Source organism: Rhinolophus ferrumequinum, chromosome 12 (genome assembly GCF_004115265.2).
Source record: "Rhinolophus ferrumequinum isolate MPI-CBG mRhiFer1 chromosome 12, mRhiFer1_v1.p, whole genome shotgun sequence".
Taxonomy (NCBI): Eukaryota; Metazoa; Chordata; class Mammalia; order Chiroptera; family Rhinolophidae; genus Rhinolophus; species Rhinolophus ferrumequinum.
Genome location: NC_046295.1, coordinates 45504586 through 45532304, shown reverse-complemented (window position 1 = coordinate 45532304; position 27719 = coordinate 45504586). Strand labels below are relative to the sequence as shown.

Genomic DNA, 27719 nt, shown 5'->3' with positions numbered 1-27719 from the left:
TTACTAGTATGACAGCTTTTCCATGACCAGAAAAATAAAATAAAATAAAATCAGCACTTTTTTCCTAGTTTTTAAAACTAGAAATATTGTAAGCCAATCTTTTAACTCCAAAAGGAATTTACACTTAACATATGAAGAAAAAGATGTAGACAATGAATGTACAGTTATTTTCCCAAACTTTTTATCAAGAAAAAATTCAAACATATGGAAAAGTTGAAAGAATAGTAAAATGAATAACTGCAGACTTTATCCCTAAATTCTGTAACTGTTGAGTTCTTGCCAAATTTTTTTTCTCTTGCTTTAACCTTCAGAAAAACTGCACTTTTTAATTGCAGTTGCAGACATCATTTGAAGTTGCATGCTGCACCATGAGTCTTCTAAGAATAACATCCTCATACACAACTACTATATTCTCACATCAAAAAAAAAATTAGCCATAATTCCATTTTACTTAATATCCAGTCCACATTAAAACTGCCCAAGGATGTCTTTTATAATTGTTGTGGGTTTTTCGTTTTTTGTTTTTTTTTTCTTGACCAGGAGCCAATAAAGATTTGCATATTGCATTTTCATTATATGTCTTTGTTTTTAGGGAATAGTCCTCCCACTTCCCACCCTCCCACCCGCCACCTCTCATAACACTGATTTTTTAAAGGTCCCCGGCCAGTTGTCTTGTGGAATGTCCCAACCTTCTGTATTTATGTCACTTGTCATCTAGGCCTAGACTTGCCATCCTAGAATTCGTGGAGGTATCTGTAATATTTACTTGCCTTCTAGCCCCAACATTCTGTATTTATGTCATTTGACTTGTTCGTCTAGGCCTAGACTTGCCATTCTAGAATCCACAGAGGTAATCTGGAATATTTACTTGCCTTCTAGCCCCTTTGCCATCCCCAGAGTTCACCTGCCTTCAACCATAAATAGCAAGAGATCACAGATTAGCTGAACTCAAGCTTTAACCCTTGAAAGAAATTGTTAGCTTCAAGGAAGAAAACTTATTTAAATGAGACTGCCAAAGCAAAAGCTTTTAAGATAAAAGGAAAGGTGTCTCAGTTTAATGTTGATTTCCTAGCAAGTCTAGGGCGTGTAGCAAGGTGGGTCAATGCAAGAGCAGTGAGGGGCTAAGGACAGCTCTTGTTATGGGCATATGCAGGAAGGAACATCAAAGGTGCTGCCTTTAACTATTTTCTTTTGTCTACCAAATGCCTTTCAGCTTCTGTTGAGCTAAATGCTAAACTGAAAGAATAAAAAAGTGTATTATCCCAACTTTTCTCAGACTTTCGAATGGGTTAAAGGGACTGGGATGGGAGCAATGTGTGGCTAACTTCACTGAGACCCATTATTACGACCTGAGCTTCAGGCAGTATCTGATTTTGCCCCAAAATACTGTCCTCGTTTTTCAAGAGCATCACCTCCTTAAGTGGACTTGGAAAGCTCTGACAGAAAGGCCCTTTGCTTGAACTATTTCAAGGACAAATAATGAATATATTCTATTGGTGAGAAAATCCCAAATTAATCAGTCTACATTAATACGTAGGAGTGTGCCATACCTGTGCACAAGGTGTAAACAGGTCTAGAAGGGGCATCAATACGCAGAAGAACATGCTATGCTGGTATTTGTAGCCACACTTCCAGGATGGCTTATAGGGCCCAATACCTCTCTAGAAATACAGACTTAAATAAACAAAAGTTAGACCCCTGCAGAGGTGGTGTTACTCTGCAGGCTAGCTGTTTTTAAAAACATGATTGGCCAGATAAGATGCTTATCAGCCTGGTGCCTCAAATCCTCAGTTTATTTGAATGCCTTGTGAATGGGTAATCTCCTACAAGTTTTGGGGCTTTAACAAGGTAAACAAGTAGGTGGGCTGTGAAAGTAAACACTGCATTTCCTCCTAGGCTCATCCTTGGCTCCAAAATTCCGTTCCCCTCACTCCTTTCATGAGCCCCAGCCTTCCCCTTCCCAAGCTTGGTCTCTTGTACCTTGTAAAAGTACTAAAATTGCAAAGGAGACATTTTTAATTATAACTACTACAGTAATGAATTCAAGTACACTCGTTTGTCATAAAGGGCTTTCCCATCTGTCTCTAAAGTATACTTAAAAAGGCTGTGTATTTGATAACATTAGCACCAAGCAGCTTCTACATGTTAATGTTCAGTGTTTTAGATGTTCGCTCCCCCATCCTCAAAGACAGCATGGTGGCAGTTCCAGAAAGCACATTTATCGCTGTGTTTGGGAGTGTCTGTGTGGTCTCTTCCTAATTTATTTGCACTCCAATCCTCAGGGATAGCTTCGCAATCCCTGTAGGCTAAGAGAGATTAGAGATCGGGGTTGTCTGCTTCTCCCCACCCTCACAGAAAAGGGAAAACAACTTCCCCAAGTCCCACAAGTTCTTCTGGCCACTGTACAAATTGTTCTTGAACATGGAGGGTTTCCAAAAGCCCTAATTAGCAACTCACAGCAAACATTTCTTTGCATTAGCTAATGATCCGGCTACACTTGTAAGCAAACAGAACCAACATATCTAATCAATGCTGAAAAACCAACCAAATGCCTATTAAACATCTGGATGTAATTTTCTAGTTAGAACAAAATGAAAACATATGCAGGTCCCTTTGATCTGCGTCTTAACAACAACAAAAAAAATGTTGATAAAAAAGCATACTGGTCAGTCAATGTGTCATTTTCATAAAGTCTGCTCGTTTCTCTTCAAATGCTCCCAGTTTAATTTAGTTGGTTTCCTGCAATCTCTAATTTTACCATATTGTGTGAAACCACAAGAGATTCTTTGGATGTGATTTTATTTGAGGTTTTACTGCTGCATGGATCTGCTACTGATTTTTTTCTTCTTCTCTGCTTTCTCCCCTCCATCCCCCATGCCCACTCTGTCCTTTTCTTTGGTAAAAGGGTGTGTGTGGGGGGGAGTTATAATGCAATGTTAGGAAAATTTCTTCTGGACTCTACAGTCTTAGGTTTAAGAAACTCCCAATTTAAAAAAATAAGTCTAATGAGGAAATGTATACCCAATAATTCACAGTTAAAAGGAAGAGAAAATTACAAAACTGATCTTTTAAAAATTGACATATTATTTCAAATAAAAAAGTAATAGATTTAAAAGAAGATGCATAATTTCTATGACCAGCAGATTTTCCTACTGTATCTAGTACTTATACTATATGTAACATCTAGTTTTTGTAGTTGGCTTATGCTATTGGTGAGCTGCAAATTTGATAATCATCAACAAATGGATGAAAATATACCCATATATGCATCAGTGATAAAACAAACAATCTAACAATCTTTTTGTTTCTTTTGCAGAGGATAAAAAAGGAACTTTTTTTCAGAGACGATTTCCTACAGAAGTGGAATACTTAATACTATTTCATGTAAAAATAACATATGAATATGTTAAAGAAGATTATGTTTAATAGACTTTAAATAGAAGACCAAAATTATAGATGTTATGAGTAGGACCATTTTCTTTTAAACAGGCTGTAGGCAATCTACACATATATTATTTATTTAAAACATAAGATTAAAGCTACTTGATTGTTTAAACACCATAATTTGTAATGCAGTTTGATGAGTTTTGTAGTATAATTATTACAGCATGACAATCACAGAGAAAATATGACCTTGAAAAGAGACCCAGCCTTCTCCCTCTCTCAAGGAGGATGCGCTGCCCTAGAAACAAGTCATTGAAAACCCACCATCTTTATGCACACAATTAAGGGCCTTCCAATTTTGAAATCATCACCCTTTCTATTCTTCAGTTATAACATTATAAGGAAATCAGAGGCCTGGTGTTTCAAACTCTACTGGTAAGGAAGCACTAGTTAAAAGAGAGTTTCCAATTTTACCCATGGCAAACTGGGAAATATAGTGAGTAACAGCAAACATGTTTGCCATAAACAGCTATATTAGAGAAGATTTGAAGACAATGTTTTGAAGGGGATGGAAAGGTGATAGTAGAGAAGAAGTAGCAACATTTTCGTCCTATCTCAAAATATACCACTTTAATTTTCTCTGTTTAAATTTAATTACCAGCCTGTGCCAGTAAATCAAAGCAAAACGGGTAAGTGAGAGAGAAGTCTCAGTGGCCCCAGTTGTCCCAGCACGCACTGGCATATTTGTGACATCCAAACACTTTCTACACAGTCCTGCAGCTGATTATGGGGTGAACTGACCACAGATTAGCACATGTAGCCCAAACACTAGATGAAGATTTCAAGGCAGACTGGCTGCCAAAGGACAAAGCTTAGTTGCCCAGGGATCATATGATGTTAAGAAGTCCTGTGTGTGGAGCAAGCCTGCTCTGGTCATCACCAAATTTAACCAAGAAAAGAGGGGCGGTACTTCTTCCTTTCCATTCTCCATTTTAGCAAAATGAATATGACCCCCTTCCTAACTCTACTTAATTTGGTAAGAACACTGCAAAGCCACAATGCCCAACTTGATTAAGAATTTACAATGGACTTGTACAGCTGGCTAAAATAACTCCTTTAATTTTTCATTTATAATTGATGTTTGGGATTGATGCAGTTATAGACAAAACCATATCATACATATTTAAAAACAACTGCAACAGTGACATGTATTATCCAAAATGATTCTTTTAATATTTCAAGGAAAAGATCTCTGTAAAATAAAATGTATTTCTGCTTAAATTGTTTTCCGTAAGTCTCTTGAAAGTAAAATAATGGGACCGTGGGGTTATTAGTACTAAAAACTTGGTAAGTACATTCCAAGGTAACATGAATGCTTGTCAAAGATGTCTCTTACTCATGGAAGAATTCACCACCATTTGTCCAAAATAGCATTAGTCACTCACCAATCATGTGGAAATAGCTCCACTGAACTGTTCTTTAAACAAAAGTATAAATGCGGCAATATTGAAGGTTTTCTGCTGCGCAGTATATTTAGAGAAACAGACAAAAACCAGATATTTATACGGTATGCCCCATTTATTGAAAATCTCAAAATCCCTTTTATTTAAGTCAAGTTCCAAATCCATCTCATAATTTTAGCCATCTTATTTACCCAGCGCTTCTTATTTAGTTCCTTACAGGGCTCAGCCCTGGATACCACCCAAACTATGGGTGTGGGGTGGGCAGGACATGTTTTTTAGGTCTCAATGCTGGTTTATCCTATTGTCTCCCTTTGTTTCCAGGAATTGGAAACAGACTCGCGGTCATGTTAATGGGAGGCTCCTAAAACTCTCAGCAGTCCCTTACTCCCCAACACGGAGAAGTCGGAACTTTTAAGACAAGGACCCTAGATTTCGAGCCCCGGGGCAAAGCATCCCATCTGCGACTGGGACGCGCGTGCCTTACACTGGCAGCACCTCGGGTATACTTCCCGCTAAACGAGAGCAGGCCGACCTTTTCGCAAAGTGGTTTCAAATCCTCCAATAAAAACCAAATCCTATCACCTTGGGTGCAAAGGGGGCGTGGGCATTAAAAGCCTCGTCTTATGCGGCTGGTATACATACGCCAGCTAAATGCGTTGCCCACTTATTTTCCATCAAGTGCACAGTCCACTCCCCGTGCACCCGCGTAAAGGCAGCCCAAAGAAAAACAAACCAGAGAAATTTTTGAATGTGACCTCACTTTGAAAAGAGTAGCATCAAACAAGGGGATAGCACCAAAACATGCATTTGGCTCCAACTACCAAAAAGCCCCCTCTCCCATAAGAAACTACGCGGTTAGTCGCTGAGTTACTTTCACTGAAATCTCAGAATTTTCATTTAAGGGAACAGTGAAAAAGTGAACAGTGGCAGGAATTTTGCAAACTCGAGCCCCCAGTTTCCGTGGCTGCACACTTGCAGGTCCCTCTCGCTCTCGCGTTCCCGCGCGCTCCCTCCCAGGCCCCACGTTACTTTGATTGACAGCCGGGCCCCGCCGCTCTCCTTCCCACCGACCTTCCCATCCACAGTGCCAATCTCCGCGTCTCGCAGCTTCCCATTGGCTGGCTTCAGCGTCCCGCGGCTCCTCCAGGAACAGTTCCTCACCGAGCCCGGGAGGACGCGGCTGGCTGAGGAGGGGTGGGAGGGACCGGAGGGGAGCCGGTGGAAACAGCAGAGATGGAAGCAAGTGGAGTGGGAGGGGGGGGAATAGGAGGGAGGCGGCCCGTCCAGTGCTGCGCCGCCATAGGCTGCGGGGAGGGTTGCGTCAGCACCCCACGTTGGGCATCGCGCATGCGATTGGCTGACGCTGGACTCCGGCTCCCCCTCCCAGCCGTCCGGGCCCACGTCGCCCGCCGGCTGGGTGCTCTCGTTCCCCGCCCGCCCAGGGCTGGGCGGGGCCCGCGCTGGTTAGCTCCGGAGTGTGAAACCGCGTGTTAATGTAACCGGCGCGAGAGGCGCGGGCGGCGGCGGCAGTGGTAGGAACGGCGACTGCAGGAGCCGCAGCAGCGTCGGCGGGTTCTCTGTGCCCCGCGTCCCCGAGGCAGCCGACTGCACCACCCCCACCTTTTCACGGCCGGGCGGGACCCGCGCCACCAACCCGGACCTTCGCCGGCCCGCGGCGACTTAATCCCGGTGGGCTGCGGCTGCCCCGAGTACTCCAGACTCTCCCGCGGAGTTTGCCGGCCGGGAAGGGAGGCCGAGCGGCGACGCGCACTCCTGTTCTTCTTGCCACCATCTCGTGGATGTCGTACCCCGGGTCGTGAGAGAACTTTGCAGCGGGCTGGAGCGCCTTTTACGTAGAGGCATACGAAGGGAAGGAAAGAAAGAGGACCCAGGAAGGGTCCGAAGCGGCCGGACGGGTTGTGTGGGGCGAGTGCTCACCGGGCGCGGCTCCCGGATGCGCCCTGGCCTCAAGGAGCTGTGGGCGACCGCGGGACTGCCCTTCGTGGAGTAGCCCCGTCGGGCCTGGAGGGTTTGTGCAACCGCGGAGAACACCGAGTGCCGGTCGTACGGGGTGTGCGGGGCAGCCTCCCGGCGCGCCCTCCGCACTTTCCCAGCCTCGCTGTCATTCCGCGCTTCTCAGCCAGGGTTGAGTCTGCGGGGCGCCGGGCGCGGAGCCTACACCGCGGCTGGGACCTCGCTCCCCGCCGCTTTCTAGGGGCCCGCGAGTGCCCGGCAAAGGTGCTGCCTGGACCCGCGAAGGTGGGCTCCGAAACGTCACTAGGTTGGTTTGTGTGGGGTTAGCCGGCAGCCACCTGCACCTCGCCCGCTGCCGGCGCCGCGGGGAAAACCCGGAGAGGAGGCAGACCGGGAGAAGAGCAAAGGAAGACAGCCCGTCTGGATTTGTTTGCCCGGACGGTTGCCGCGCACACTGATCGCCTACAGGAGCGCGCCGGAGTCACCGTTCCCCCACCTCCTCGCCCAGGCGGCTAAGGCCTGCGGGTTGGAGAACAGCGCGGTGTCGCGGAGGTTCTTCGAGCAGCTGGGCCCGGGGTGCCCCACGATGTGGCCCTGAACGCGGGAGCCCACACTGGCGGGAGCAGGAGCAGCCGGGCGCGGAGTGGCCCGTGCGCCCCGCCGAGCGCGCCTGCGTGCGTGGCCAGCGGGCCCCCTGCGCGTCGCGTTTCTGCCGGGCTTACTGGCTTAATTTTTCTCGGCGGGATTAAAGTTGGAAATTGAGCGGAGAATTGAGTTGCCGGGGAACAGAGCCGCGGCGGCAGCCAGAGCGATGTTCCCGCAGAGCCGGCACCCGGTGAGGCGCGGCTGGCCGGGGAGACGGGGGTGGTGGTGGGGGGAGCGGGGGGCGGGGGGCGGGAGGCACTCTCCGTGCTGTGGGGAGGCGGGTGGCTGCTACATTCTGACGGACCCCCTCGTCTCCGGGTCTGCAAGATTGGGAGGTCCCGGGCCCTGCTCTCTTGAGGTGGGTAGTGGGCTGAAACTCCCAATTCCCCCCACCCCGTTTCTTCTGGGTCACCTCCTGCTTGACGTCTAGACAGGGTGACGGGGGCACCGGGAGAGGCCGGGGTTTCGCTCCCGCAACCACATCCTCCTCCTCCCCCGGGGAGGGGAGGGCGCCCCCCCGCTTTGTTTCTGGTCTCGCCTATTTGCATGTCAATGCGGCCCCCGTTCCGGCGCGCTTAAGTTGGCCTTGGCGACTCTGGGAACGGGGAGCGTTAGGGATTTGTTTTTCTTTTCTAGTCCCCGGGGTCTTTATCGCCCCCGTGGGGGAGGGCGCGGCGATGACGACAGTCTGGCCTGGTCCACCCTGGCCGCCGGGGAGCCCCTTTTCCTCCAGTCTGGTGACCCGGGAAAGGCTGGAGGGGGCTTAGAGCCTCTAGAAGCCGGGGGTCGGCGGAGTGTCCACTTTCCCTCTCCCCAAAGTGAAGCGCAAACTCGCGTTCGGGACTCCGTTATCCGCCATTTCTAACTTTATTTTTTGTTTGTGTTCCACCCACCTCTCTGTCCTCTAACTGCTTTATCCACCCGCCCGCATCTCCGTCCCACGGTCCCCCTCGCTGGTCGTCCCCCAGACGCCGCACCAGGCTGCAGGCCAGCCCTTCAAATTCACTATTCCGGAGTCTCTGGACCGCATTAAAGAGGAATTCCAGTTCCTGCAGGCGCAGTATCACAGGTGCGTGTCGGCCCGCGGGGGGCGACTGGTTGCCCGGGCAGTCCCGTGCCCCACGTCGCCCAGCCCCTGGGTGGCGGCGGCGGCGGCTGTACTTAGCATTTGTGTCCAGGCGGTGGCGTGTGGAGTCGCAGTTAAAACCTGTCATTCACGTTACCCCCTTTCCTGGCTCTTCCCGGGCCGCCTCTTCTCTTGTCTCCTCCTCCTCCCATTGTTTCCCTTCTGCCGGTTTGCTGCTGTTCCAGGGAGTCTATTTTCGTGTGTTTAGGAGTTAAATGAGAACTGTCAGTATTTGCACTTCATTTATTTGTTTTGCAACAAACAGGCTGAGCTAAAACCTTGGTTCAGTCGATGCCCCAGCCCTGGAGTGTCGGTTCAGGGAGGCAAAGCCAGTGTTGAAATCGCTGTTTGCTATGGTAGAGAATTGGGCTGAGGCAAAGTCCATTATGGAACGCTAGATGCTTTTAAGCTGTGCCCATCATTGGTGATCACGAGGGGGGTGGGTGTGTCAGGGAAAGCTAACCTGCTTTGGCGTCATTTCTGGGTAGATTTGGGTAGAACAAGGGATTGGAGTCACATTTGTATCCCTCTCAGCTTTAGTCTCTTCATCTAACGATACCTACTTCAAAAGATTTGTAAATAAAAACTATTTGTAAAGCACCACATCCATAGTGGACTTTCCAGAAATGTTAGTTTCTCGTTCCTATGAAGTCTTAGCTGATTAGAGCTAAGAAATAGCTGTAACGACAGTTTTTATTTTTGTCTTGCTTGAGAAAAAACACAGATGCTGGGGTGTGAATTTTCTTATTTTGTCAGAGGCTTTCTGATTATTGACCTTTTGTCTGCTTGAAGATAATAATCTCTAGAGCTTGAGGCATCCCTACCCACACACTGTTTACCAAGCAGGGAGGACTTCAGCCCACTTCACTGCAGTAGCTGCTTGACATATTTTGGCAGGGATTTGGAAATCAAAGGTTTTAAAAGGGACCAACAATTGTAGAGGTAACTTTACAGGTACAGTGTTTCAAACCTAGAGACTTTGAATTGGCAAAGGTAGTGCAGCTTTTGCCTGAGACTGAGGATTGTGCAAAGGCCAGATTTTGGTGGAGTCCGGAGAAGCACACTTTGATTCAGGGAAATAGGCGTGAACAGATGACCACCAGGAGGAATCAGTCTTCTGGGTAGATTAGAGGTTTTGACAGCTTTTGTTAATAATTCTTGGCATCTGACCAGGTATGCGCCAAGAAGAAAAAGAATAGTAGCTGAATGGATACCCTGTAATGTTCACCTTATTTCTTTCCCCTGTTAAATGCAGGGACAAAGCTTTTGGGTGTTTACCTAGATAGTTTATGGCTTTTCCAAATTGGTCTGTTTTTACTTGAAGTGTAAATATGTGAGGCAGATGTTAAAACAAGTGACATAATGTTTACATTAAGTTGCCTGTTTTGTTTTTGTAGCCTTAAATTGGAATGTGAGAAACTGGCAAGTGAAAAGACAGAAATGCAGAGGCACTATGTGATGGTAGGTATCAATTAGATTTTTTTCCTTTTCGTGTAATATGAGCAAATACATGTTCTTAGCATCATAAAACATGAATTAATGAAATGATTGGTTCTTTTTTTCTTCTCACAGTATTATGAAATGTCATATGGATTAAACATAGAAATGCATAAACAGGTAAGCATTAGTTAAATCTTAAGCCGTAATGAGAAATTAGTTATGATTTTCTCAATAGTGGCTTTGTCTTCTTGTGGGGGGTTTGTGTGCTATTTTTCTGCCTTGGTTTCCCTTCTTGCAAATTGTTGGTAATACTTTGCAGCAAGGATTGCTTCTTGACAGTTACAAAATGTTTAAATGACTGGGTGAGAGGTGCTTTGAAAATGTAAACTAGCTTGTGTATGGTCAGATAGGAATTGAGACTCTGAGTTTACTTTTCCACCTGGATAGATAAATTCTCCTCTTGAAAGATCTGAGTATTCTGTAGAGTTGCTGAAGTTGAGAATAGCTAATATTTTTGTTCTGATTTGGAAAGAAGTGTGGACCTGTGAGACACTCTTGTCTTTAAATAAGGTCAAACAAGGTATATGACTAACTATGGAATTTTCTTTATGCTTTGGAGCTGCATAAAGTGATACTCAAGATTGATGGCTTATTAGCATACATCTTTTTGAAACATTTTTCAGTTGATACAGGTTTGGATGTAAAAAAAAAAAAAAAAGTGTTTTTTTATGGCCACAACATATGTAGGGAGTTGCTTCAGTTCTAGTGGTTTTAAAAGCGTGAAAAGATTAGTGAGTGGAAAGCTGTAGCTATGACTATGAGTTTGCAAGTTCCCATAAAATTCACACTTATGGCTACTATAATGGTGTATAAAAAGAGTATTGAGCTGGAACAAGGCACTAAGGACCTCATAAGGGAAGAAAAGCTAAATGATTGCTCAGCCCAAAGGACCCTCGATTGAGTAGTCATTGTCTGCCAAAGAAAGCATTAATGGCAGGGTGTGTAAGTATTCTGGAGATATGCTGACATTCACTTTTTCATCAAGACGCTGGTACAATAAGTCTTTTAGAAATCGATTGCCTCTTAAAAAATTATCATCAGATGAAGTTGCACAGTTGGACACATTTCAAAGTGCAACAATACAATTCTTACTTGATGTATATGTGCTATTTCATCTCAAACCCTTGTTTCATTAAATTAAAGAGCATGGCTGACCGGCTGGGGCACAGTGGAGAAATTGATTAGTTCAGCCTTCAGATCTTCCTTATATTCAAAGACTTTCATTAAGCAAGTGCGTTTCAGAGTTGAATTCCGCTTTTGTAATTCTGCACTCTTTGATTTTTAATTCATCATAGATTTCATAACGTTAAGTTATCATCCTGTACATTAGATCTGTTCTCAGATATGTGTTTGAAAAGAGATAGTGAAGTTCAGGTCCTTTCATTAATAACATAGTTGGGCCTTTTAAAATGCTGATTTTTATTCTGATTCGCAAACTTGGTAGCCTAGTTTATGTTGGGTTTCTGCCTTTGTTTTTGTGTGTTTAAATGACTAGTGCATTTAAACATGTTGAGGCATCTGTAACTTGTTGATAGTAATTGGGCTAGAAGATCTGTGGTCATTTAAATAAATTATGCAAATACACTTGGTCAAGAAGTTCTAACCTGTCACTTTTTTTTTTTTTTAAGTTAACCATAAAGGCACAATTTTGCTAACAAATATTCAGGAAGAGTAAGAGGAACCTGAGCTTTTTCTTAAACTCATAAACTCAAAGGATTTAATAGCCTCACTGACTCTTTTACAAGGGAATGCCACTTTGTGTGATGTATGCTAGTGCTGGATTTATTGGGGGAGCTAAGGAGGTGTGTAATTCTTCTGGGTTCCTGTTGGTTACATGGCAGAGTGAGCTCTTCTTTATCGAGTAGGGAAAAAGTAAGAAGGGGAGAAGAGGGTCAGGAACCCCATAGTGTGAAAATAGTTTTCTAATGAGTTTCTGTACTCCATCAGGCATTTGTGGGTGTACGCTGTCCCTTTGTGAGCCTATATGGGTTAATAATATGCTGTGTATAATTGGCTCAGTAATTTGAAAACTGTGAAAAGCTGAGACTCCATGTTTTTCATAGTAGGGTATTCAGCCCCCTGAAATTTAGTTTATATCGTAAACGCTGACAGACCCTTAACTTGAGTGGTGTGCAAAGCAATGCTATATAATTCAGTTTAAAGTGGCCTTACATTTGAAAAACATCCTCTGAATGTCACACATTAATAATAAGTTCTGAGGAGACATTTGGTGCAGCTAGTAATCATAATTCTTATTAAAACTGGTGACGTCTGGCCCCCAGGGTGTAGCCAGGCTCAAATTGATGCTTTTTGCCGCCTGATCACCAGCATGGCCTAAGTGCTCATTATATTGTAGAGAGGGCCTTTGGAGCTCTCATTAGATTTGACAGGAATTCTCTCTAGGGGGAAACTGGGCATTAGCGAGACTCCTGACAGGCTGAAATTAGTCCTGCTTTATGGCTTATAACCAAATGCTAGCAAGGCATCATCAGGGGACACAAAAAATTGTCATTTCTGACAACATCTTTGTTACTGAAAAAATGCAGTGATGGGGAAACTTTCTGTGGAGAGAGCTTTAATGTTAAGATTTATCTCCAGTGTGACTACCGCTCTCCCTTCCCACCTTTCAGCAGGTTTGTCGAAGGAGTGAGTTTTACAGATTTCAATGTCAAGTCTCACCAGATTTTTCCATCTGGGAAAAAAAAGGTAGAAGTGTGTCCAAATCAAAAATGGTATGATTGTGGTTTCCTTCCTTGGTTTGGTGCCCGCAGCCCATGTTTATGTTGTGTCAACACTTCCTGATAAGCCTTCCCCTTGCTTGCTCTGCTCCCATTTGTGACTGGTTACTGAAAAGTCAAAGGCATAGGGATGGTAATGGATACTTAAAGCTTTTATTGCAGCATTAAAACGATTTTTTTTCTTTGAGCCTTTTATAGATCTCTGCTTGTTCATCTCTCTCCAGGTAGATCTTACACTACAACTATCTCCGTACAAGAGAGGTGCAAACTTCTCATGAGAAACTCAGGCAGGCTGATACCCCCAGTGTTAGAGTGAATGTGAATCTAGTTGTTTTGAGGTCTGGGCCTCGTGTTTGGCAGTGTGAATTTTAAAGTGTTGTTGTTTTTTCCTGTGGTATGATATTACCTCATTTGATATTTTTGGCAATAAGGTGCACTATAAATACATAAAGAAACTTTTATTTGCCCCACTCGCCTATCTTTTCAGCAGGCTGATGAAGCCGTACACTAAAGTTGTCATTACTGGCTTGAATTTGTACATCACTTACCAGTTTTCAAAAGTGATTTGCCTCATCCTGTGAAGTAGGTTGATTAAGTGTTTTGCTCTGCCTGCAACTTGGGTATGTGTTCAGAGTCTGGGCTTTGCTGAATACCTGTTGAACCTTGAGTTTGGGTCACCTGATCCCCAATTCAGTTTTTCTTCCCTTTACCCATTCTGCTGCTGTTGGAGGGCGAGGCCAGTGGCAGAATCATCGTTGGGCCTCCGTGTAGTGACTCAGGTCTACCTAGCTGTGTGCCTCTCCGGTTCTCACTCTTTGTGCTGACCAGCTTCAAATTGGCAGGCCGTTGGGGCTAGGGACACATCCTGAAAGTTATGAAAATCAGCAGTACTAATTGGTCTGTGGGGGCCTTTAGGGACGGGGTCCCAGAGAGCAGTTTCCAGTCTCTCGGCCTCACATGGAAAGGTGCTGGCCTGGTTATTAGATGGCCATCAGCTGTAACCAGTTGGCCACTAGCCACTATTTTGTATATAACTGCTGTGGCTATGCTAGAGAGGGCGGATGGATTGCAGTTAGCAAGTGGGGATGGCAGATGGTGTGGATCCTACTTCCTATGTCTCACCCGGCTGCCAGCAAGACTGTGGTGCAGGAAGACCCCTTGTTGGGGTATTGGCTGTTGGGGTATTGGCTGATGTTTGCTTCTTGTGTCTCGACCAGCTGCCATGGAGAATATAGTGGTATGAGCCCCTTACCTGTGGCTCTGTTGGTGTTCCTTTTTGGTCTCACAATATCCTGCGTTCACCTGCCAGGAGTGGAAGCTCAGACCCTGCATTACAGGGCCACAGCCATGGGTAGGGAGAAAGTTGTAACCAGTCGAGCAATACCTTCTGCAGGTTAAAGTACTTTTAAGAACAAAAGAAAATTTGAAACATGTTGCCAGGACTCCTGGTTGAGATCCAGCAAAGCAGTGAGTTTGATCAGTCACTTTGTCTTCTCTGTGCTTGTATTCTTCTGAAGAGCAGGCAGAGTGAGTGCTTGGGGCTCTCCAGGACGCTGAAGAATTTAAAAATAAATGAAAGGACTAGCTCTGGAAGGAAAATTGTTTTCAACAGTCATGTTATGGGGTGGAAAAGGAAAGGAGAAAGGAAAACTCAGATGAGAGCTTAACATTTCCAAGCTCCATGCAGTATTTCAGCAAACACAGTGTCTCAGACCATGTAAATTTTGGAGTGAAACTCCTTTCACAATTTTGATATATGCTTTAAAGTTTCTCTTAAAAAATAAACTGTTTTTAGTACTTTTTAAAAGTATTTATATGGGACTGTTAGGGATTCACCTGTAGGTTAATTCCTTAGATGTCACTCTCTTACTATTTGTCTGCAAGTTTTTTTACTTTTCTTCCTATTTTTCAGCCAATTGTGTTTTCTGTCTACAGTTTCTCACTTGGAGATTTTTTTTTTCTAAGTCAGTGTCTTAATGGGAAATGACCAGCTGGAGTGTAGGCACTTAGAGTTAATCTCCACCAGGTGTTAATAACTTTGTAATACAAAGAGGGTAGCTGTCATCAGGATTGGAGTGGTCCCCAACTTCATATTTACTAGCCAGGCCTGTCCTTTACAGGCATAAGTTAAAAGAGATAAAGCTCCCTGTGTATTGAGAGCCCAGATTCTGAGGTGCAAGATTAGCTTTGTTTTTTACCCGCGAGAAGGGCAGAGTCCTCACTACTCAGCCTGCACCTACCTGAACCCTTCAAAGCTGGGCTAGTGCTATTTTCTGTCCAAGGTTGACGAGAGTGAGGCAAATGAGACAGTTGCCTAGGGCACAGAATTTAGGGAAAGTGTCAAAAAATTTAGTACTCTAGATAAACAGTATTTTTAAAATTCAAAATTGATGCCAAAAAACTCCAAGAGGAACAAAATATTATATAAACGTAGGACCAGGGAGGGTTGGGAACAGGGTTGAGGCCACGGAAGCAAATTTCAGGGTCAAAGAGCAGAGAAGAGGTAGAATGAATGGCCCATTGGGAGCTGCTGTGATTTGTAGGATCTAACATGGTGTAGAATACTTCATTGAGGTCCCAACTAATTAGGGACTTTGATTAGTGATTGGGCAAGTCATTAACAAGTTGCCTGGGCCTCGGATTTCCTCTCTGTAAAATGAGGGGTTAGACTAGGCAGGTTCTAAAGTCTGGTTCATTTCATGGTAGGGGAGTCACATCGCACCCCCACCGGAACCCAGCACCTTGTCTGTATCAATTGAGGAGTCTTTGGCCAGAGGATTTAAGATATTCCTCCAAAGAGTGTTTATTAAGAAACACAGAAAGAAAATCTGTTCCCTTAGCAAACATTTAAGTAAATCGTCTTCTGTGGTAAAGATATATTCAGTTACTGGCTCATGGAACCATTTTAAGTTTCCAGAGATCTGAGTCTTTGCTCTTCTATTATTAAACTTTTATGGTCTCCACAAGTGGATTAAATTGGAGGAAACTAAGAAGTTGACTAGCCTTTCATCAAGGCTTAGATTGACTGTCACCCATCCCCGCAGCCCCAGTGTCCCAGTTGCTTACTGTTGCTTCAGATGTTTAAAAATTGAAATTCTCAGAACTTTAGTGTGGAATGTTTGGTATATGGCTTTTAATTAAATTTTAGACAGCTGTTTTTGTCAATGGGCTTATTTGACAAGATTAGGCCTTTATACCTTCAAAATAGTCCTCACTAATGGAATTGATAAATTCTATAGTAAGAAATGTGCTATAGGGATTATTCCATGGTTTGGTGTTTTAAGGAGAGTGCGCGCGCGAGAGAGAGAGAGAGAGAGAGAGAGAGAGAGAGAGAGAGAGAGAGAGAGAGAGAGAGAGAGATTTTAGGTGAGGGCACTCAAGTGTAGGAGAGATTTTCTGGTTTTCTGAGGCATGGTGGTTTGATCTGAAAAATGAAAAAAATTTACATTGAAATTTTAACATAAATTAAGATATTCACGTATTACCATTCACTTGGTTAAAGGAAAAATGGTTTCTAAAATTGTTTGCAAAACTATGATGATTACAGAATTGCCCAGTTTGTAGACTGCCCAGTCGCCCAACACTTTTTATGAAAGTCCAAGAAATGTTGACACAAAGTTTTATCAAATAACCTATGATTTCGCACAAATCTATATTTCATTATTTTACAATTCAGTTTTTAATCATTTTAATGTTTAATTCAATTTACCTGCTTTAAAGCAACATAAAATCATCACTGTGAGCATATTGTTTACCCCGTTCCCCACATTTTTCTCATACTAGATACAACAAGGAAATTTTTCAGGTTTTTTTTGTAGTATTGGCTGCTTAGTCATTCTTTGACCACAAAATATGTTAGCTGAAAAAAAGGGTAGGGTAAAGGTCATTTTGGATATAAGGAAAAAACTGGGAGGAAGAACCAATGGGAATTCTGTGTATTGAATTGATTTTTCTGCCAAACAGAGAAAAATTGCTATTAAGTGTGTGTGTACATCACTGTGGACACTGGGGGAGTTAGAGTTGTATACACACCTCTAGATACTCATTAGACATTCATTATTCACTTGGCGAAGTGGAATCATTTGTTTCTCAAAATGTAGGTGTACATGAACTAGTGTATCCAAATCATGCAATTTGTTAAATCGCTGAAGTAAATTCAATACTAGGCCAGGTTTGATATTAGTACCATTACTGATCTAACCAGATTATTAGTCTGTTGTCTTTTATGCAACCTGTCAGTAAAAAGTTTGAAAACATTTCACCAGACTTGTTTACTTATAAATTTATAAATTATCTAAACATAGTATCAGAGTAATATATTGTATACATTTAGAATAAAAGGAAATTTTAAACAAAGGGGTTAAAATAAAAGTTTTCATATTCTCAGTGCACCCATTGGCTTGTCCTGTGTGGCCCGGCGGGTATACCCGCTCTCCAGAGCACTAGCCCTACATTTCAAACTCTCACTCTGCGTTGGAACTATCTCCCTGGAAAGGGAGCATCTTTATGACGGTAAACGCAACCCACCTTTAGGCGCTTGGGTCTTTTGGCCTCCTTGCTATGTTTGTTCTTTCTAATTTTGACTTCCTACTTCAGTAATTGCCTCTGCCCATCACTGCAACCTTCTGGGTCTGACCCTCACCAGGGTCCCGGCCAGTCTCACTTGACCACCTCTTCCCGCTTCCCTCCAGATCCTTTAATCCAGCCAAAGGGGTATCTTCTTTGTGCCTAAAATATGTCTTGTGTTTTTCTGTTTTCTTTATTGAAAGCCCCCGGGCCTTTTTGTCACACTGCACATGGCCTCCCTCCATAGCCTTCAAGGTCCAGTTCCAATAACAACGCTGCATGTTTACTTCAAGGCCTTCCACGACTGCTCCAACAGGAGGCTGTCACACCATGTAGTTTTGCTCTGATTTCTGTTTTTTCATGTGCCTCTTGTTATTCAGCTAGGCTGCACTTTGCTTGATGCCTGAGTTTGAAACTTACACCTACCCTTGCCAGTGAGGCAGGCAGGGTGGGCACTTAAGTAGCGTTTAGTATGCGCCTTATGTAGAGTGGTAGTTGTGACCGTTTTAGATCCTGAACCCATAGGAAAATCAGGTGCAAATTGCTTGGCAAAAAAAATCCTGCATAATAGCTTTGTCCAGCACTTTTGACTCTTTGTGGACTTGGTCGGATTCTTCAGCCAGTCCATGGAACCCAGATTAAAATCCTGAATCAAGAGTATGGGTCCTTATATGAAAATGAAGAATAAAATCTGTTTGATTTCACTACATGTTTTAGAGGACTTCAATTCTAATAATCTCGTCTAACCACATTTGCTCAGTTGTTTTCCTTTTGGAAAAGTGATTTATAGTCAGAATATCACTGAGGCTTCTTAATGGGGAGTTTAATTATAGTAATATATTTGGGTTTGTACTACGAAGAGAGAAAACAGAAGTAGCATGTGGCTGAGGCTTGGGTGTTCATGAGAATTGAGTGTGTGAGTGAATCACTGCCCCTGGAACCTCTGCTTATCTCCAAAGGTTGACCACAGCCCTAATAGAGTTGTGGATAAGTTGCATTATAAGCTTCAGCCAGGGCATTAAACTTGACTTAGTTGCCAGGTTTCTTAATAATAATGATTGTACCCATTGATTATTTACTTAGTCTTTACATAGTCCCTTCGCCCTCCAAATAATTTATTATGAAGAATTTCAAATACAGAAATGGAGAAAGAAATACACAGTGAACACCCATATTGTACCCACCTGTATGATACCAGGAATCTATAAATTAACATTTTGTAATAACCTGCCTGTCACATATCTTACATAGAGCTTTTGCCCCCCTCCCCCCTTCAGAATAAATAAATGACTAATTCTAGAAAGCGTTAATTCTGGAAAACTTACGGGGTTTGTGAGAGCGCCGGGCCTTTCTTTAGCTACCAACCCTGTTTTAGACTGATTTGTGGAGCAGGAATTTTCTCCAAGTACATTTTAAGAATTCTATCTTAACAGGTGTTTACAACATTTTCCTGCAAGGCTTGCCCTTTGTGTTTTTGGCATGGGTGTATTAGGCGATCCACCATTATATGGTGTTAAGGTGCTGTCTTTTTAGCTGTCACCTGAAAGCAGAGATTTGTACTTAACCAGGAAAGCTGGACTTCCTTTTCCGAAGCCCTCCTACGTTTTGGCCCCCTGTAATGTACCTTTAAGATGCAATCAGCATATTTGCTGGGGGAAATAGCTTTAGTGTTCAGAGGTAGGAAAGTGGGAAATAATTGTGCAAAAGGACTCTGACCCTGGACTTTGTGTGGCTGAAAATTGTCCTAGTGGAGAATTTAAGTTGGCCACAGAGGCCTTGGGTGTAGAGGGGTGTGAAGTACCAGAAAACAAAACCTCTTTGAGGCGGCTCTCCAAGGCAGGCAGTTTTTGTTCCCACTTCTCCCCCCTGGGCGCCCTCTTGATGCCTTGAGCAAACAGCCAGTCATCGCCTCTTACAAGTAAGGTGACCAGCCAGTGTATTGACACGCACAGACACAATAGAAAACTGCATTAGGAGGCAAGCCATTGGGATTTGCAGTAAATATATTACAGAACACAAGTGACTTGCCGATACTGCTTGTTTAGCAGTTTGCAAGGGCAATGGCAGTATGGATTTTTGAATTAGAAGGGAAGGGCTGTTCTTTCTCTGTGCGGGAACATCTACTTGATGGCTGGGGAGAAAATTGATTTTGAGAACAAAATGCAGCTGCCTTTATTTGTGCCATTTGAAAGGCTTCTGTGGATTAGTGAGTGAAAATAAAAAGGTCTCTTTTGGTTTAGGAAAGGGGGTCTTAACATTGATCTGCATCTTGGTCTGGTATGGAGAGAAGAAGGATGGGGGATGGGCCACCAGTCCCCATGCAGCCTACAGCTATAGGTGCCCGCTGGGTTCTCAGACAGTTGTTATTTTCAGCTTTGGCTTTCAAAAATCAGCTTCATGGGTTGATTATTATAGAGGAAGTTTATTCTGGACAGTAGAATAGTCTACCAGCCGTCACCCATTGAGTTTCCAGTGCCCTAGGAACTGTGCTGTAGGAGCTCTCTGTAAATCCTTCCAGCCCCCCTTTGTGTGGATGGTAATTATTCCTCCTCACAAAAGAGTTAGCAGGCTGGTAGGTTAGGGGATGAAGACAGCACCTACCCCATAGGTAGGTGGTCCCCAGGGTTGAGTGAGTTTGTACGTGCCGGAGCAGTTACAGGGATGCCTGGCCTGGGCGCTGTGAGGATAGCTGTTCTGGAGCTTATTATCCAAATCTGTTACTGACCCCTTTAACTCCTGTTGTTGGGATTCTAGGCCGCGCTCCCATCTGGATTTTCCAAGTTCAGCTTTCCTCCCTCCATCTGAATTATTCACTTTTTATTATTTCCCCTGAAGTTTTACGTTTGTTTGTTTTCTTCTAAGATCAGAAGCATTTACCTTAGGGTCATAAGGAACCTTTTTTTTTTTTTTTAAATGAAGCCCCTATTGGTAGCCTGTTGTTTAAGGTGTCTAGAGGAATTAAAATGCCTTATTTGGGCCAAACAGCAAAATGTGTCCTTGGAAGGCAGCAACCATAAGTAGTTAATACAACTATCAATGAGAATAGAGTTGTGTTTTTTCAGTTAAGGGAATGGATGAACAGCAAAAAAGATTTGGTTCATTTCATTGAAGTGAGTTTTGGCAGAATAAAGGATGGGAGGTCCATTTCTGATTTTTCTTTTCTTTTTATTCTAATGTGGAAAATCCAGCTCTTTATTTGAAGAGACTTTGTCATCCTGGAAAAAAAAAAAGGGCGGGGTATGAATTATAAGGCCAAGTTGTTGCTTGGTTAGAGAAAGAAAGTCACCAGCCTTGATGAGGTATATGTACATAAAGTTTTCTTTTGGCTATTAAAACTTGTAAGGTTCTATGAAAAATTCTGAATAGGTAATTGTATTATGTGCTCCATGTAGATCATGGGCTTGAGATTTTTGTGGGCTGTCACATACACAGCTGCTGCTATATGCTAATATTTGGGGGAACAGAGAAAGAAAATGCACAAGGTTTGAGAAAAGCAGGGCCATTGGGATTGCACATACTGGAAGTTTAGGTTACTGACACTTATTGCCAAGCACGATATAGTAGAAACTTAGTTGTCTTTGTAAGTATTTGGGATAAAGGATGGCACAACTCAGACAAATTGTGCCCAGAACCTGCTCTCACACTTGCTTAAAAGCTCGGCTGTCTGCTGACACCTGTGTGCTGAGAAGCTCCACATTGCTCTCTCTTTGTGATTAGCTTAAGAAGCGGCCCTGAAGTCCTGAATGTCAGGAGGGAAGCACAGGGTTCTTGACAACCCCCTCAGCCTGCCAGTTGGCCAGAGTTCTGGAGCCCTTTCCATTTGTAAGCTGGCTGGCTGTTTTACAGTGCCTGGGCCGTGAGCTCCCACACAGCCAATCTCTTGCACAGCTACCAAGAAGATTGGACTTGGACCACTGTAATGTATCCAACTTCTGTACTTTTTAGCTGACCAAAGGCGAAAATCATACCAGTAACTCAAGAGGGGAACTGCTGACTTTTGAATCGTGTAGGATATCTATTCCATAATTGACTAACTTGGATGCTGTGATATTCATGAATTAAATGAAGTATAGGAGGTGTCACATTTTTACTAGGTGGATTTCTCTAAGGATACAGGGGCTTTTGAACTGGTTGTTAAGTCTGTATTCATTCTTATTTCTTGACCAATGGATCAAATATGTCTTAGCCGCCTAAAGAGCCTCAGCCACATCAATGTTATTATACACTATAATCTTCTGCAGCCGTTGTTTTGGTCATTATTTTGCCACAAGGTCAGATACCTCCTAAAAGCTGTGATTTTGAGTTACTCTTGTCAGTTTATCCCTCAAAGTACTGAAATTGCTTAAGTTTGTACGGAATGAGTACCAATTGATGCTTTTCAAAACAGTATAAAATGGAAGGGGCTTTTGAGTAGACTTTGCACTGTGAGAATATTGGTATTGACACCATTTGTAATTTGGAGTGTAGTTTGAAGACCAGATTCTACTGTTTGTCACAGACTGGTTAATATGGCTGTAAAAAGGAGATGAATGTGGCTACTTTTCCAAGTCTATTACTCAGGAGGACTGTAAATTTGATTGGCTGTTACAATTCTAGCAGAATCATTCGATTTGAGAGCAATAGAAAGATAAGATATCCAATTACCCAAATGATTTGCAGGGTTAGCCAACGTTGTCATGGAGACTCGAGTTGGAACAAATTAAATTTTAAGCAATAAAATAATCTTAAAGCCCGTCTGGGAACAAGAAAATTTGGCAGTGGCACTTACCTGAATTGAATCTTAGCTTGACACGATGTTGTTTGACATTGATATACTGTGGGTGCCTAAACTTATATATGGCACACCATTACCTTAAAAAAGTAGCTCGGCCAAACCAGGAAAGGGGAGTATTAGTATCAAGTTGGGATATTAACATTGATTCCATGGTTTAAATGATAATTAGGTTCTGGGTTCCCAAGAATATTTTGTATTTAAGGATTGAAATGCCTTAATAATGACTAAGCAGCATTAATTGGACACTTGAAAAAAGATTGATTTCGCAGCATGCAGTTTTGGGAACTGCTGGCTTCCTTTGTGTGTATGTTAGCAGACGTAAGAGACAGCGTGTGGATGTCTTTTGGTGGGGGTGGAGGTGTAAGTATGCATATATTTGCATGTATGAATAAGGAGATTTTGGCACATGCCTGTGCACTGCAGATAATTCTCCATATTCCTTAAAATTTCTCCCTTGCTGCAGGCCTGTTTGCAGACTGGGAAAATTGCGTTCCAAACTTTAGCTGATGACCTAAAACCTGAGTAAGCGTCAGTCTGGGGCTTTGAAAGTTATTTCCCTTTATTAATGTATTGTTTAACTGATTCCTGGCTTGTGCTGCAGATTTGAAAACAGCCGAGTGGCCCAGAAGGAGGGAGGGCTTTTTATCCATATGTCTATTAGACAGATGGAGATGAAAATTGGTCTGAGGTCAAGCCATTTGCAGCGTTCTCACAGCCTTCGATTTTCCTCTCATCCTCACCACAGATCATCTCAAATGATTCAGTAATGACCAAAAGTGCAACATTGACCTTTATTCCCTGGTGGATTACTGTATTTCACAGTCCAAATGGCAGGAAGTCTATACTGTTCTTCCAGAAGGAGCTCAGCATTATTGAACCAGCCCAGCCCTGTGGGAACCCTGTGAGGGCAGACCAGTGGAACAGAATACGTGGGTTAAATTTGGTTTCTGGTGCTCTGGGAAACAAGAATTGACATGTTCTGAACCTACATAATTAATGGAATAATATCTGGGATGCTTTCTAAAAACATGCGAACACATACATTGATTTGTCCACTGGTAAAATAACTGGTGAATTACAGGAGTGGTAACTTCTGGGGGCCCCTGGTTTGTCAATTGTTCTCAGTTCCGTGACTGTGGGTTCTACTTATTTAATGCTTCCCCAGCATGTATTAGACAACACATTGTAACACTGTATCATTTTAAAATTGTAAATTGACATGATTGGGAATAAGGGTATCCCAGGATTTTCTTTGACATACTTTTTTTTTAAACTTTTATTTATTTAAGTGTGTTTTCCCAGGACCCATCAGCTCCAAGTCAAGTAGTTGTTTCACTCCAGTTGTGGAAGGCGCAGCCCACAGTGGCCCATGTGGGGATCGAACCGGCAATCTTGCTGTTAAGAGCACTGCACTCTAACCAACTGAGCTAACAGGCCACCCCTGACATACTTTTGAATATATATTTTTGGTCAATCCATGTAACCCTGAATAAATTTTCTGTCATACAGAATACCTTTTTTCCTGAAAGTAGCTTGATTGTTATCTTGGAGAAATGGTTAATTTTTCTCTCTCGCTTAGATTTCTCTGTGGATTGTATTGTGATACAATGATCAGGTTTTTAAAGAATAATTTGTGTTTAAAATGATATTCCAGTTTGCCTCCACCTGCATTGCTGAGTAAATCTTCTGTGAATCTTTAATACGATAGTGAGGTCTCTCGTCTAGGATCCTTGTACTTAGCATCTTCTTAAATACTTACAGGCTTTTCCAAAAGGTTATGTTTTGAAAATTTTCACTAGCATCCCAGATTTCATATTAATCATTGCCTAAGATGCTTTTGAGAAAATAGTTTTTTTCTCAACTGTTGACTTCAATGTGCACAAGTCCTTTTCTTCCCACAGCAGCTCCTAAGGCAGAGGCAGACTCTCAGTTTGCAGTAGCGTCCCCTCCCTTAAATTCTGTCTTCTAGCCACTTTGAGGGTAAATTGCATTCTGGAGCTTTGCAGGTTTCTTGGCACATGATGTTGATTGAAAAAAAAAAAAATGATTCCCACTTTCTAGCTGGGAAGGCCAGGAACCTTGTCTTCTTTCCCAAAGGACCACAGCTCCAGTAGCTCAGCCTGGGGGCAGTAAGGCCCAGGGTTGGGGCTTCCTGACTGAGAATGAGTTGGGGGCTTGAGCGATGGCTTTGCCCTGGGGCTTTTTCATCACATACATATCTAACTTGGGGCCATTTTGTGGCCATGCCACATGGCATCGATGGCGTGGGCCTCCTGGTGGAATGCTGGTTTCCTTAAGAAGTTGGCTCTGGAAGAAGAGTGTCATTCATGTGTGTGGGTCATTCAGTTGTAGCTTGGTCACCTTAGGCAGGAAATTCCTCTCCCAACTATCTGAATTGGCTGAAGATTCCAACCTGTTAGGGAAATACCCCAAACTGCTTATCCAGTGATCTCCAACCGAGATGTGGGGAGGGGCTGATAGAGGATGATCAAGCCACGGCTCAGGAGGGCTTGAGAGCAGCGGGCCTCGCTGGTTCGCTGTGTCATGATGGAAGGCCAGGAGATAGTGAGATTCTAGACCGCTGGAAGCCAGTACCAACCAAAGACAGGTTACAGAGGCCTAAAGGTAGCTGCAATGAAAAAGAAGTGCTTTAAATTTCATTGCAAAGAAAATGTTACAAATTTTGAAACAACCTCATCAACTTGGTTTTCAGAGGTAACTTGATTTTTGCGTATTCCCATGTAGCCTCTGTCTTTACAAAGGATATTTTATTTTCGTAATTGTAATTTTAGCCTTCCTCCGATGATGGTGACACAGTCGGCTTTGCCTCCCGCTTCTCCTACTATTGTATGATATTATCTAATTTCTTATGCACTCCCTCATGACTAAGAACTGTGAAGAGGGTGAAAGGTGTAGGTTTGCTGGGGTGTGTTCCAGGAGAGGCTTGTTCTCTTTCCGTTCTGAGAACAATACGTGATGACTTCACGGTGTGTTCTGTGACTCACTCTGTAGAGTTTGTCTTAAAAACCTTCTGTGGCGTAACAGTGCATTTTCCTTTAAGGTCGCCAAAAACTGTCTTTTTCCATCATGGGACAAGTCAGTACGATTTCATGTGAACAGCACTTTCTGAACCTCATAATGAGGGCTCCTGAATAATGGAAATGCTGTTCAGGCACTGAAACAGCTGCCATGCTTTTGTCAAGGATGCATCTTTACCAAAATGACAAATTAGAGCCCAAACACTCTGCTTGGCAACAGTTGGGTCAAAACATTTAAGTAATTAATTAGAAGGAACTGAAGGGGGGGAAATTTACACAAATAGACAGTGTTGCAGACTCAACTTCATCTTGGAAGTGCAACTGAATTCTTAAAAAAAAAAAAAAAATGAGGGCAGCCATCAAGTGGGTCCTGCCAAGCTTGTCATTTGCAAATAAATCAAAAGACCATCATTGCTGGAAGGAGAACCAATGAATAGAGTTGCTTTGTCATTCTTTGATGGGCCCCACACTCAAGCCTGCTATTAAAAATGAATGCATTCAAGAGACTCTGCATTAAGAACATAAACAATTAAGGGCACTTGAGTTGCTCTGCTGAGAGCTGCCACGAAGAAGACACGAGAGCTTTCTCCGCTCTCCGGAGATGCAGGCCCCTGCAATCTGTCTCTGGAGGAGCCACAGAATGGGAGCAATTAGTGTTGCTATCTCCGCCCCCGGCAGCCTTCAGCAAGTTTTTTTCCCCTTTCTTTTAACCCCTCCTTGTTTTCAGAGAAGCTTCGAGTGTGAACGATGAGCAGTGAAGGAAGAGTCTGGGCCCAGTTGGAAAGGGCTCAGATTTAGAATTCTGTAGGAGCTGCCAAGTGAGAGGGAGTTGGAACACAAAAGTTATTATCTGCCAGTAATTGGTGACTTATGTTCTGATTAATTGAGCCACTAAACGGTTTCTGTCATCTGGTACTCTTTGTTTTGTTTTAATCATAGGGTTTAAGAAGGGGCGATATTACATTGCCATGGGTGGAATCATTTAAATGAATACTGCTTAAGGTTGTTTCCCACAGTAGGCAAATGTGTTCTGACACCCCCGGTTTGTGTTCTTGCCTTGGTCTTGTTTTGTAAAAAATGTGTGGAGAAGGCTGCCATCACCTTGTGGGAAGGCTTTGGTTAGAGGCAGGCCTGACCTCCCCCTCCTTGTTTCTGACCATAGGCAAGTTTCTTTAACCTGTCAGTCCATTCTCACTGGGGGCCTGTGTGGATTGAAGATTAGAGAGTGGGTGTAAGAAGCCCTGCTGTGTGCTAAGCAGTGGACTGCCGTGGCTAAGGGATGGCAGCAGCTCCTCAAGCTGTGGTTCTTAGTCCAGTAACTGCAGATCACTGGGAACTTGATAGAAATGCAGATGCTAGGGCCCCAGACCTCTTGACTCAAAAACTCTCCGAGTGGGGCTCAGCCATCTACTATTTTAGCAAGTCTTTCCGGTGATCCCAATACACTCTTACGTTTGAGAATTACTCATAACCTCATGAACCATTATAACCTTGACTTAATAAAGATACCCCAAGTTATTTTCATTTGGATGTCTCCAAAACGTGCTTAGTAATTTTATTGACATAATTATGTTTTAAATAGAAAGTCACAGTGGTGCATTAGAATTTAAGGTAAAATTGCCTTTTCATGAGACTACTGGTGAAGCTTGCTATGGTGGGAGACAGTAAATCTGCTGAACAGAGGATGTTCTGAAGGAGGTTTCTAGGCCAAGAAACCTTTCCCCGTCGTATGAAGGGGAGGGGTGTGTTGAAAGATTGCAGTGTTTTGCGTATGTCGTTTTGGGTACGTGGTTTTTGTTCAAACATCTTGAATTTTTATCTAGGTATATCAGATGTCATCTTCAGGAAATAGAAGTGTATTTGTGGGTGCGTTTCTGTGCACTTTGCTCTATTGGTGGGCCAGATCGTCTGCTCTTAGGGCCCATGCACTAATTCTCTCTGCCTGTTAAGGAGAGAGGACTGAAGTACACTTGGGCTGCGACTTACCTAAGGTTTGCAATTTATACCTGAGGTCCCCTGCAAGATGCCCACTGTGCTCTGCAGAGCACTGCCGCCAGGGCAGCAAGGGCACAGTGCCCCGTCGCTGACAGCCCGGGGCTGCTGCTTGTGGTACCATTGTTGGCCCAGAGATGACACGGCCTTGGCCCTGTGCCATCGAGTCCTGTTTGGGCTCCGTTGCTCAGCTTAAAAACAAGGCTGAGTTTATCAGCTTCATTTCTGGTCTCGAGTAAGTTCCAATATCCCACTTCCACTTCCTGGAGAAAGGACTAGGCAGAGAATGTGGCTTCTAATCTTGCTTTATGAGTTTGAGCAAGTCATTTCCTTCAGACGTCGGTTTCTCCACAGGTGACTTGAGGGTTGTAAGGGGGCTGGGCACCCAAATCGTTTCAGGTCTGCCAGCATTGTTGTGACTCAGTGTCACTGCTAGTCACAGCCATGGCAGCCTGGCAGCCCCTTTTTCCCTTCCCAGTTTAATAATACATTTAGAGAGTAAATCAAGGGTAGTGTCCA

At 43.5% G+C, this 27719-nt stretch overlaps 1 protein-coding gene across 4 annotated transcripts in view; it reads left to right on the top strand.

Moving 5' to 3' along the window:
• Positions 1-6283: 6283 nt before the first annotated feature.
• Positions 6284-27719, top strand: part of TLE1 (TLE family member 1, transcriptional corepressor) — an 84057-nt gene continuing 62621 nt past the window's right edge. For 3 of the 4 annotated variants that reach the window (XM_033123271.1, XM_033123269.1, XM_033123270.1), the window contains exons 1-4: positions 6284-7656; positions 8435-8535; positions 9990-10053; positions 10165-10209. In XM_033123271.1, the coding sequence (XP_032979162.1) occupies positions 7633-7656; positions 8435-8535; positions 9990-10053; positions 10165-10209 (234 nt within the window). In that variant the 5' untranslated portion in view covers positions 6284-7632. Of the gene's footprint in view, positions 7657-8434; positions 8536-9989; positions 10054-10164; positions 10210-17245; positions 17343-27719 lie in introns of those variants that run through there. The other variant, XM_033123273.1, reaches the window with a different exon arrangement.